The sequence below is a fragment of the Protomyctophum parallelum genome (assembly GCF_964188405.1).
Source record: "Protomyctophum parallelum genome assembly, chromosome: 18".
Taxonomy (NCBI): Eukaryota; Metazoa; Chordata; class Actinopteri; order Myctophiformes; family Myctophidae; genus Protomyctophum; species Protomyctophum parallelum.
In genome coordinates, this window is record NC_139716.1 from 12541002 (window position 1) to 12553501 (window position 12500).

The 12500-nt window shown below is 46.6% G+C and overlaps 1 protein-coding gene across 1 annotated transcript in view; it reads right to left on the bottom strand.

Annotated features, from left to right (window-relative positions):
• ppargc1a (peroxisome proliferator-activated receptor gamma, coactivator 1 alpha) overlaps nt 1-12500 on the bottom strand; it is a gene marked incomplete at its 3' end in the record, with an annotated part of 88746 nt that overhangs the window by 69054 nt on the left and 7192 nt on the right. Inside the window, exon 3 of the mRNA XM_083789409.1 lies at nt 4098-4208. Coding sequence (XP_083645535.1) covers nt 4098-4208 — 111 coding nt within the window. The remainder of the gene's footprint in view (nt 1-4097; nt 4209-12500) is intronic.

The following is a 12500-nucleotide window of genomic DNA, read 5'->3' on the forward strand; positions in this document are numbered from 1 at the left end:
CGAAAACGTTGCTTCATTAAATAAGAAAATACTCATGTACCGAGAAAATACACAGTGTACGGGTGTTGTATTCTATTGCTTTCATTTTAGCTATAGCCATACATACATTCTCTTGGCTTGTTTTTCTATTATAACAAAGCTAAACATCAGCCACATTCACATACTACAGCAGAACTAAAGTGCGATGGATAAAACACACTTGATGACAAGCATCCAATGCCCCAAAATCCCTCTAAGCCTAAACCACCTATTCAGACGTTGCATAACACTAACACACTCGGGGCCCTCAAAAAGAGAGTTTCCCCGGCGTCTGTTGGCCTGAAATGGTCTACCGGGAGCCAAAAGCTGATTAAAATGAGATTATTTATATAAAACTGTATGAGTTCATAAGGTCAACCAGCCAGGCCAATCATGGCAATAGAAATACGTGTCCATTTTTTTATTCAAGATGGATATCCACTTAATGCTTTCCAAAACAAACACATTGTAATGATCGTGTTGATACAGCCCTGTCTTTCATAGGACCGCAACTAAACTAAATATTATGTGTATAGCTTCATAACTGTAGTACAACAAATAAATTAAACAAATTGTATAGATCAAAAATAGTAGATACATATAGAACATTGATATGATGTTTTGTGTTTTGTTTTGTTGTTCTTTTTTGTCTTGTTCCTGTTAACTGTATTGTCCTGTCTGTCTTTGTTTTTGTTTTATGTTATGTTTGTTTTTGTTTTGTTTTCTTGTTTTTGTTTTTTCCCTTCTGTTTGCTTTGTTGTATTATCTTACCTATGAAAGACATTTATTTGTTAGAAGGGTAGGCACTATAAGTTTAGGCTTCAGCCTATACCTTTTTGGTCTGTTTCTTTCGCAAAAAAAAAAAGCAGGCACTGTATTGATTTGTTATAATGACCAAAATAAATAAACTCTACTCTAAAACTCTACTCATCACAAGAAGTGGTGAAGATAAATTTAAATTAATTCCAAGATCATGATGTTACTGAATGAGCTGTGAATCAGTGCATGGCCAAAACCAAATTGCTAACTACAGATCGAGACACCCCCTTTATTCTCATTCTCAAGTTTCATGAAATCAAACAAATGAAAGGTGACGGCTTTCAGACCCAAAGCCAGCCAAGCATACCTATACCGCCAGCCCAATGTAAAGGAGACAAATAAATGGTTTGTGTTCCAAAAAGGTCAATACAAGAACTTCACACAATTAGCTCTTGTTCATGTAAAAAAGGACCCAAAAAATACTGAATATTTTGACCAAAATTATAGTCTGTGACCAAAATAAAACAAAGTAAAGCACCTTCTCCCACTGTACCTTCGACAGGCAGCCTCTGTAGACATTTTTAAAGCACAGCTCAAGACCCACTTCTCTACACCCTTGCTTTTAATTGATCTTTTATTTATTTATTTTTATTCATGTCCTCACTGTATTGCATTACTGCTCTTGTTTTTTTAATGTCGTTGCCTTGCTTTTCTTTTCTTTTCTCCATATCCGTAAAGCACATGAAAGGTGCTAAGTTATATTATTATTATTATTATTATTATTATTATTATTATTCTGCTGTTGGTTTTGAACACGGGGTGCCGTGTGGTGCGCTACGAGCTTGTAGTGTCTGCTATTTTTGAAAAATCGTGAAAATGTGGCACCAAGTGTTTGAATATATATTCTTTCAGAGTGAACGTTTTCAACTAAAATCTTTGCTTCTGGGGGGGGGGGGTCTCTGGAACAACATATTTTGAGATGGGGGGTCGGCGGCCAATTACATATATTTTTTGGGGGGGTCCTTGACATGAAAATGTTCTAGAACGACTGACATAGAAACATAGGGTTTTTCAGAAAACTGTCTTAGAAGACATTTGTATAGTTCCCAGGTCTAAATGCTAAACCCATTTTGGTGTTAGCATCATGTTATGCTTTAGCAATTGAAAAATAGCAGATCTAGGTCTGCTATTTTTGAAAAATCGAAGAACGACTGAGATTTTTAGAATCAGATCTCAGGTCAGAATGGGTTAATCAGACCAGTGTGTTGTCCAGTGGAAACCTCGTATGAATCTGATCTCAGGTCAGGATGGGTTAAGGAGGGGGAGAAATAAGCTATATATTTGAGCATGCAGCGCAGCACGTCATGCAGCTCAGCTAGGGCTGACGCCTTTCTTTTCTGCATGGACGACATAAAGCTTTTTTACCCTTTTTACCTCCTTTATGACGAATTCCTGTTCTGTTCTTTGACTATATTATAGAAGTGTCTATTTGTACGTCTCTAAATGTTTTGATGAATTGAACAAGGTGGACCCTATCTTGTAAGTGTAATGCTTAATTTGGTCGTCCACTCGCAGTCAACAGTCTTTGTATTGAGTTTGTGCTTGAAATGTAATTATGATTCTGCAAACTGTTAATACATATTTCAATAAATCAATCAATCAAGATGTCTGTCTGTGGTGCACACGACCATGACCACGAAGTCACAGAAAGCCAACACATGCACACTCATCTATAAGACATGGTTTCCACTGATGACTCAAAAGACATGAATTATGAATCATATCTTTGTTCTCTTAAAATACCGTCTCTTGAATTTGAATCAACAGCGGTGCATTTCGTTGAGATGTTCCTCTTTCTGTCTTCTGTCATTAACACATTTTGGGAGGGAACCCCTTTTGGTGTTATGCTTTAGCTATTGAAAAATAGCAGATCTACAAGCTCATAGCGCTCCACCGAGTGGCTTGTAGGTCTGCTATTTTTTGAAGAATCGAAGAACGACTGACATAGAAACATAGCTTCTTCAGAAAACTGTCAGGATGTAGAAGACATTTTTAGAATCTGATCGCAGGTCAAAATGGGATAATGGAATCATGGAAGGTGCCACAACTTCAGTCACAACTAACTTAATTCCTCCTAAACAACTTGGATTTGATCCCCAAGTCTCCCAAAAGCCTTCTCCATCCATCATAAGGTTGAATCCCCCTTTGTCAAAGTGATAAATTCTGCTACCGTATACTCCATTCACTTGGCCAGCTCCTTTTTGAAGTTGACACCTCTATGAAATCTGATCCCGGACGAGTTCCTATAAATATCGCCACGAAAAATCAAACATGGGGTTTTACCATAATGGAAAACCAAACATCTATATAACCGCTTATCCAAAAGGGGAATCCATAATGGCTATTGGGAGATATTCGGCTTATGCTCTGCTATATACACGGACTGAATTCCAATTGCCTGAGGAAGAGTTGACACTTGAAAACATTGCAAACCTATACTACAGTATATAAATCCTTTCTTAATGTGTTCCAGAACCCGACCAAAAACATTGTAAATGTAGTGCATTTAAAAGGCTATTGATAAATGAGTGGGGGTTTTTTTGGGTCTGTTTGGGAACACTACCACGACCTAGTTTTTTGTGCATGAGTAATAAATTCCAAACCATTTCTTTTACCAGACATTTTGGACAATTTCTGTGTCAAGTTTAGGGACACCAATAAACTAACAAAGTGTGTTTGGGACATGTCGGGTATGTGAATGTAGAAGTGGGCTGTGGGAGTTCATGACTCGACTGCTGCCGCACTGCTATAGGCATGCTGGGACAGAGAACACACACACACACACACACACACACGCACGCACACACACACACACGTAAAACGCACACACACACACACACACACACACACCTTGGATCGATCTGCCTTTCCTGGACAGGGGAAGCGGCCCGTCACCTAGACTGATAGTGCTTCACATCGAATCACTGCCCTTCACTCACCGGAGGCCTGTCTGTCTGTCTGTCTGTCTCTGGATCCTTCACCTCCCCATCTGCCCCCCCCTCCCCTCCCCTCCCTCCCCCTCCCCCTCTCTCTTTCGAGGTATCCCTTTCACTGTCCCGCTGTCTGTTATTCATACCGCTCTCTCTCTCGCGCGCGGCGTGCAGGATCACGGGTATCGCATTCGCTCACTTTTTTTGTTTGTTCTCACGCCTCACTCACTCGTTCTTACCCATTTTGTGCGGGAACCCATTTTGGTGTTAGCATCACGTTATGCTTTAGCTATTGAAAAATAGCAGATCTACAAGCTCGTAGTGCGCCACCGAGTGGCGCGCTATGAGCTTGAAGGTGGAGGAGGAGGAGGAGGAGGAGGAGGAGGAGGAGGAGGAGGAGGAGGAGGAGGAGGAGGAGGAGGAGGAGGAGGAAGAAGAGGAGGAGGGAGGGGGGAGGAGGAGGAGGAGGAGGAGGAGTGTAAGTGTATTCTAAGAATCAACTGTTTGTACAACCGAACCCACTATGCAAAGTATACACTATTAAATAATACAGGAAAAACTCAGGCGTGTGCATGGCACGCCTTGGCACGGGCTCCATGCGTATGGATGTGTGTGTGTGTGTGTGTGTGTGTGTGTGTGTGTGTGTGTGTGTGTTGTGCGTGGCTTATTGGCTTAATGTTTCTAGACAGGTTAAAGTGAAACAGTCCTGAAAAGCTCTTAGTGGAGATTAGCCCTGCTACTAAAAATAACCACCACTAGTCCACGCACACACAGACACACACACACGCACACACACACACACACACACACACACACACACACGACAACACAGTGAACACACGCACACACACACACTAGAAAGTGGTGTCTAGCCAGTCGCATGGAAGAACCTCTATCTGAACTTTTGACATACATGTGAGCTCATGTGCGAGTGCGCTCTCACACACACACACACACACACACACACACACACACACACACACAGGGGATCAGCTGAGTTAAGAGTTCCATATCTCAATAAACAGCGGCAACATACTGGGAATATGCAATGAATTTGAATAAATTGGCATTTATCTGTGTGTGTGTGTGTGTGTGTGTGGGGGGGGGGGGGGGGGGGTGTCGGGTGGGGGTGTCCATCCCCATCTCATCTCCAACGCTCTGCCAGGTTGTTGGGGATGGATGCTCTGCCTCAGGAGCTACAGAGGAGAGGAGAGGAGAGGAGAGGAGAGGAGAGGAGAGGAGAGGAGAGGAGAGGAGAGGAGAGGAGAGGAGAGGAGAGGAGAGGAGAGGAGAGGAGAGGAGAGGAGAGGAGAGGAGAGGAGAGGAGAGGAGAGGAGAGGAGAGGAGAGCACTGGCCGAGTGTAGCGAGACAGGGGAACAAGGGGTGTGTGTGTGTGTGTGTGCTGTGTGTGTGTGTGTGTGTGTGTGTGTGTGTGTGTCTGAGTGTCTGACAGACTCTCCAAAATAACATCCGCTTGGATAGCCTGCACACGCACGTGCGTGCGTGCGTGTGTGCATGCGTGTGTGAGTGCGTGCTGTTTTCGTCTGCTATACATGTGTGGAGAAAACAACATAACCCGACATAACTCTGGAACAGCAGCTTTGACTTCCTTTTTTTTTCCTTTTTTTTGTCACGACAAAAAAATCAACAAAAAAAATCTGAGGGACCTCGCCATGAGGACAGTGTGCTTTATTCTAATAGGACTCACACGAGACGAGAGAGAACAAAAAATCATTTTATATTCCAGTGCAGTATGATAATTCATACACCCTTTGCTGGGGTGGGTGACTATGTGCGGGCGGCGAACTCTCAAATGTCAGCATAAATTTGCAAAATAAACGCCATCGGCATTGTAGCGGGGGGGACTGAACTGGATGCAAGGAACATGAGGGTCTCTGTGTGTGTGTGTGTGTGTGTGTGTGTGTGTGTGTGTGTGTGTGTGTGTGTGTGTGTGTCATGTGTTTGCATGAGAAAGTGTGTGGGCATGACAGTTATACTGTGTGTCTGTGTGTGTGTGCAGCATGGCATGTGTGTGTGTGTGTGTGTGTGTGTGTGTGTGTGTGTGTGTGTGTGTGTGTGTGTGTGTGTGTGTGTGTGTGTGTGTGTGTGTGTGTGTGTGTGTGTGTGTGTGTTCATTCATGTCTGTTTCCGAGTGGTGTAGGATTTTCTAAAGACTCCGATCTCCCACTCAAGCTGAACACGAGCTTTTGACTTTAACGTCTTGTACTCGTGGTAATATAATATAGTCTGTGTGTGCGTGTGTGTGTGTGTGTGTGTGTGTGTGTGTGTGTGGGTTGTTTGCTAGTGCTGGAGAATCTAAGGAGGGATGGGGGGGGGGGGCGTTCACCCCAACGCTTGGATCACGACACATTATTTTGTTGTTGCTAAAGACAAGCCAGATCAATCAAATCTACCTTAACCCATTCTGACCTGAGATCCGATTCTAAAAATGTCTTCTACATCCTGACAGTTTTCCGAAAAAGCTATGTTTCTATGTCAGTCGTTGGTGGAGCCATGCGATCCGTTTTCATATCAATAAACGTATTAATAACTAACTAATACTTCGTCCTGGGCGTCGGGCGTTACTAATAGATAAGACGAAAATACTTCGTCCTGGGCGTTCGAAGTGTTAACTGTCGACTAAACCCAAAAGCATAAACAAGTGAGACAAAGCATTCTAATGCCTCTCAAATGGTCTTAGGGATAAGTGTCTTCTTTATGAGTCCGCCACGCACGCACGCACGCACGCACAAATACAATACAACGAGACATTTAGGAATTTAGTCGCGAACAAATTCAGCGCACATACATACGCACATGCTCAGGCACACATAAACACCGACAACGAGACATTTCCATTTAAATGATACGGAGTAATACCTTAAGGCCCATGCCATCTTTATTTTACTGTCTGCAAAGCCCCATGGTTCTCATTTGGAATGTACGGTGGCGAGGCTTTCATCATCATGTGAGCCGTTGGCCCCGAGCCAACAGGCTTCGGCCTCATGTGGCTCCCCCATATGTCGGTTTAACCTACAGTACATTCGTTGATCTGTCTACATGTCTGTCCCTCCCTGCCTCTATTTATATCTGTTGGTTGTGTCTTCATTGTCTGTCTGTCTGTCTGTCTGTCTGTCTGTCTGTCTGTCTGTCTGTCTGTCTGTCTGTCTGTCTGTCTGTCTGTCTGTCTGTCTGTCTGTCTGTCTGTCTGTCTGTCTGTCTGTCTGTCTGTCTGTCTGTCTGTCTGTCTGTCTGTCTGTCTGTCTGTCCTCTGCTCTATATATGTAAGTGCATGCCTCTTCTCTATAATATAGATCACATGTTGTCTCTCAAGACATTTTTACATATTATGTCAAATGTCTTGAGACAGAACATGTGATTTGGCACTAAAATACATTTTAATTCAATTGTCTGTCTGTCTGTCTGTCTGTCTGTCTGTCTGTCTGTCTGTCTGTCTGTCTGTCTGTCTGTCTGTCTGTCTGTCTGTCTGTCTGTCTGTCTGTCTGTCTGTCTGTCTGTCTGTCTGTCTGTCTGTCTGTCTGTCTGTCTGTCTGTCTGTCTGTCTGTCTGTCTGTCTGTCTGTCTGTCTGTCTGTCTGTCCGTCCGTCCGTCCGTCTATCGTCCAAATCAGGGCTCCCACAAGAACATCAACGTAAGATTGTTTTTTTGGGGTGGCACAAATAACTAAAAAACAACCAATGTATGTTAGTTTCTGCCATGGGGTGAAATATATGATTGAACCAAACGTCCTGGCCTCCTACCCACCGCACCGCACGGGACCACGGGTCACCCCCAACCACGTAGAGTCTGTGGGGGCCACGGGGACCACGGGTCACCCCCAACCACGTAGAGTCTGTGGGGGCCACGGGGACCACGGGTCACCCCCAACCACGTAGAGTCTGTGGGGGCCACGGGGACCACGGGTCACCCCCAACCACGTAGAGTCTGTGGGGGCCACGGGGACCACGGGTCACCCCCAACCACGTAGAGTCTGTGGGGGCCACGGGACCACGGGTCACCCCTATACACTTTTATCTTTGGCAGCGCACAGGAAGCCCACAGCAGCCCACAGCAGCAAGCTCCCCTTAACAACCACAGCCCGAAATAGAGCTGGTACTTCAGTGGTTGGCCCATTTTGATGAGGTGTCGAACACACTGTACTGCTTGAATGATAGCTGTAATGTACGTGTGCACGTGAATGTGTGTGTGTGCGTGCGTGCAGCCAGCCGCATATGAGCGCGTGTGTGTGTGTGTGTGTGTGTGTGTGTGTGTGTGTGTGTGTGTGTGTGTGTGTGTGTGTGTGTGTGTGTGTGTGTGTGTGTGTGTGCGTGCGTGTGCGTGTGCGTGCATGCAGTCAGTAGAGTGGTGACATTTTGTGTAGGGGACGGATAGGACAGTTACGAGGGGGGACAGACCGAAAGGCCAGCCAGGGGACATCCGAGGCTATGAAGACCTGATGCTGCTTATAGGGGACGGCCAATAGGCTTACAGATAGGACACAGCCCTGCAGTATGCACGCCAAAGCACAGACATTGATCCTTACGGGGTGGTCATAGCTTAGTGGGTCTAGGGATGGGCTGGCTGGTTCTGAGAAGGTCACCGGTTGGTTCCACCCCCCGGTTGAGGTTTCCCTCCTGAGCTCAACTGCTACAACCACAAATGTCAAAATGGAAAATGTGTGGAACTATAGCCCAATAGGCACCCCGCTTTGTCTCAATGGGGATAGTTCCAATGTGTGGAACTATAGCCCATAGGCACCCCGCTTTGTCTCAATGGGGATAGTTCCAATGTGTGGAACTATAGCCCAATAGGCACCCCGCTTTGTCTCAATGGGGATAGTTCCAATGTGTGGAACTATAGCCCAATAGGCACCCCTCTTTGTCTCAATGGGGATAGTTCCAATGTGTGGAACTATAGCCCATAGGCACCCCGCTTTGTCTCAATGGGGTTAGTTCCAATGTGTGGAACTATAGCCCATAGGCACCCCGCTTTGTCTCAATGGGGATAGTTCCAATGTGTGGAACTATAGCCCATATAGGCACCCCGCTTTGTCTCAATGGGGATAGTTCCAATGTGTGGAACTATAGCCCATATAGGCACCCCGCTTTGTCTCATGCAATGGGGATAGTTCCAATGTGTGGAACTATAGCCCATATAGGCACCCCGCTTTGTCTCAATGGGGATAGTTCCAATGTGTGGAACTATAGCCCAATAGGCACCCCGCTTTGTCTCAATGGGGATAGTTCCAATGTGTGGAACTATAGCCCATATAGGCACCCCGCTTTGTCTCAATGGGGATAGTTCCAATGTGTGGAACTATAGCCCATATAGGCACCCGTTTTTTGGCAAGATCAAAGCGTGTCGCAACTCTCCATATACTCTACACTCTGCACTGCACTGAGTCACCAGCCGTTTACTTATTCTCCAGTGTGTGTCACGTAGCGGCCCGGCGCGCACGCCGCATCGGGGCTAAAGTAAACAACCGCACGTTAGTCTTTCTGTCAGAGCTGGAGATCATCTCAGTAGCAGAGCGGAGAGAAGGACAGACTGGAGACGGAACACGTCAAACATTCAGAGGCGTTTGTTGTCGTTTGAAGGAGGAGGAATGTGTGGTCCTTAATCCATTCTGACCTGAGATCAGATTCTAAAAATGTCTGTTTAAAAATGACAGTTTTCCGAAAAAGCTGTGTTTCTATGTCAGTCGTTCTTCGATTTTTCTAAAATAGCAGACCTACAAGCTCGTAGCGCGCCACTCGGTGGCGCGCTATGAGCTTGTAGATCTGCTATTTTTCAATAGCTAAAGCATAACATAATGCTAACACCAAAAGGGGTTCACATTCAGAATGGGTTAATTTCCTTTCTCTGGCTTTTGAATTATTGATTGATTGACTACTGTATTAACAGTTTGAAGACATGGTGCGGTTATTTATACAACGATGCTAAAAGGATAACGAGCCCCATTTGTTTCCATTGTGGACCTGTGTATTCAATTCATTCCACTCATGCATTCTTTCTTTTCTCTCCATTTGTAATAAAACAAGATCAGACCCCACACACACGCGCACACACACACACACACACACACACACACACACACACACACACACACACACACACACACACACACACACACACACACACACACACACACACACACACACACACACACACACACACACACACACACACACACACACACACACACACACAGCTGTCCCGTTTGGTTCCATTCTCAGAGGTGCTGTGGGGGCGACAGCTGCCCCCCGGCTTCCTGCTATGCTCACTGGGACACGTTGCAGCCTCAACACGCCCCGTACCTGCTGTCTGCGTCTCTGTGTCTCTGTCTGTCTGTCTCCCTGTACCTGCTGTCTGCGTCTCTGTGTCTCTGTCTGTCTGTCTCCCTGTACCTGCTGTCTGCGTCTCTGTGTCTCTGTCTGTCTGTCTGTCTGTACCTGCTGTCTGCGTCTCTCTGTCTCTGTCTGTCTGTCTCTGTATCTCTGTGTCTCTGTGTCTCTGTGTCTCTGTCTGTCTGTCTCTGTGTCTCTGTGTCTCTGTGTCTCTGTCTGTCTGTCTCTGTGTCTCTGTGTCTCTGTGTCTCTGTCTGTCTGTCTCCCTGTACATGCTGTCTGCGTCTCTGTGTCTCTGTCTGTCTGTACCTGCTGTCTGCATCTCTCTGTCTCTGTGTCTCTGCGTCTAAGTGTCTCTGTCTGTCTCTCTGTCTCTCTGTCTCTCTGTCTCTGTGTCTCTGTGTCTAAGTGTCTGTCTGTCTCTCTGTCTCTCTGTCTCCCTGTACCTGCTGTCTGCGTCTCTCTGTCTCTGTGTCTCTGTGTCTCTGTGTCTAAGTGTCTCTGTCTGTCTGTCTCCCTGTACCTGCTGTCTGCGTCTCTGTGTCTCTGTGTCTCTGCGTCTCTCTGTCTCTGTCTCTCTGTCTCCCTGTACCTGCTGTCTGCATCTCTGTGTCTCTGTATCTCTGCGTCTCTCTGTCTCTGTGTCTCTGTCTCCCTGTACCTGCTGTCTGCGTCTCTCTGTCTCTGTCTGTCTGTCTGTCTGTCTCCCTGTACCTGCTGTCTGCGTCTCTGTGTCTCTGTGTCTCTGCGTCTCTCTGTCTCTGTGTCTCTGTCTCCCTGTACCTGCTGTCTGCGTCTCTCTGTCTCTGTCTGTCTGTCTGTCTGTCTGTCTCCCTGTACCTGCTGTCTGCGTCTCTGTGTCTCTGCGTCTCTCTGTCTGTCTGTCTGTCTGTCTGTCTCCCTGTACCTGCTGTCTGCGTCTCTCTGTCTCTGTCTGTCTGTCTGTCTGTCTCCCTGTACCTGCTGTCTGCGTCTCTGTGTCTCTGTGTCTCTGCGTCTCTCTGTCTCTGTGTCTCTGTCTCCCTGTACCTGCTGTCTGCGTCTCTCTGTCTCTGTCTGTCTGTCTGTCTGTACCTGCTGTCTGCGTCTCTGTGTCTCTGTGGCTCTCTTTCTCTGTGTCTCTGTCTGTCTGTCTCCCTGTACCTGCTGTCTGCGTCTCTGTGTCTCTGTCTCTCTGTCTCCCTGTACCTGCTGTCTGCGTCTCGCTTCTCCTGTCTCTCTTTCTCTGTGTCTCTGTGTCTCTGTCTGTCTCTCTGTCTCCCTGTACCTGCTGTCTGCGTCTCGCTTCTCCTGTCTCTCTTTCTCTGTGTCTCTGTGTCTCTGTCTGTCTCTCTGTCTCCCTGTACCTGCTGTCTGCGTCTCGCTTCTCCTGTCTTACTTCTCTACGCACACGCACGCACGTGCACACACATGCACGTACGCGCACGCATGTGCACATGCACGCATGTCTCCATTTCATCACTGTCCATGACAAATCATGCTGAAGTGACAGGCATCAGCCATTCAGTTACAACAATAAGGACCCCCTCTCTCTCTCTGTGTCTCTCTGTGTGTCTGTGTATCTGTGTCTCTGTGTCTGTGTCTCTCTCTGTGTGTCTGTGTATCTGTGTCTCTGTGTCTCTGTGTCTCTCTGTGTCTCTGTGTCTCTCTGTGTCTCTCTCTCTGTGTCTCTGTCTCTCTGTGTGTCTGTGTGTCTGTGTCTCTCTCTGTGTCTCTGTGTGTCTGTGTCTGTGTCTCTGTGTGTCTCTATCTGTGTCTCTCTGTGTGTCTGTGTCTCTGTGTGTCTGTGTCTGTGTCTCTCTCTGTGTGTCTGTGTGTCTGTGTCTCTGTGTGTCTGTGTCTCTCTCTGTGTCTCCGTCTCTCTGTGTCTCTGTCTGTGTGTCTGTGTCTCTGTGTGTCTGTGTCTCCGTCTGTGTCAGTCAGTGAGTCAGTCAGTCACTGGGAACACCGCAACATGACAAATTGCTAAACTACTGAAAGACTATAACAGGCACTTGGGAGCTGTGTGTGCTCTCAACTGTGTGTGCGCGCGCGCACGCACGCGCGCAGCGCGCGTGCGTGTGTGTGTGTGTGTGCGTGTGCATGTGCACACGCATGCATGCGATAAAAACACAGTGTCCGTGTGCATGCGGGGACATTCAAACAAGGGTTTCCTATAAAACAGACCTTATGCTCCATAACCTGCACGGTGGTCCACCATGCAGTGATCGGAAACAGAACGAGTACGACTGTACTGTATACGGTTGTGTGTCTGCGCACGTGCACATTAAGAAGCTACTGTATATATGAGCACGTGAACTGCATTGTATTTCAAACACACGCGCACGCGCACACACACACACCCCCATGGTATTTTTATCCTTCCCCTGAGCCACTCATCGACCA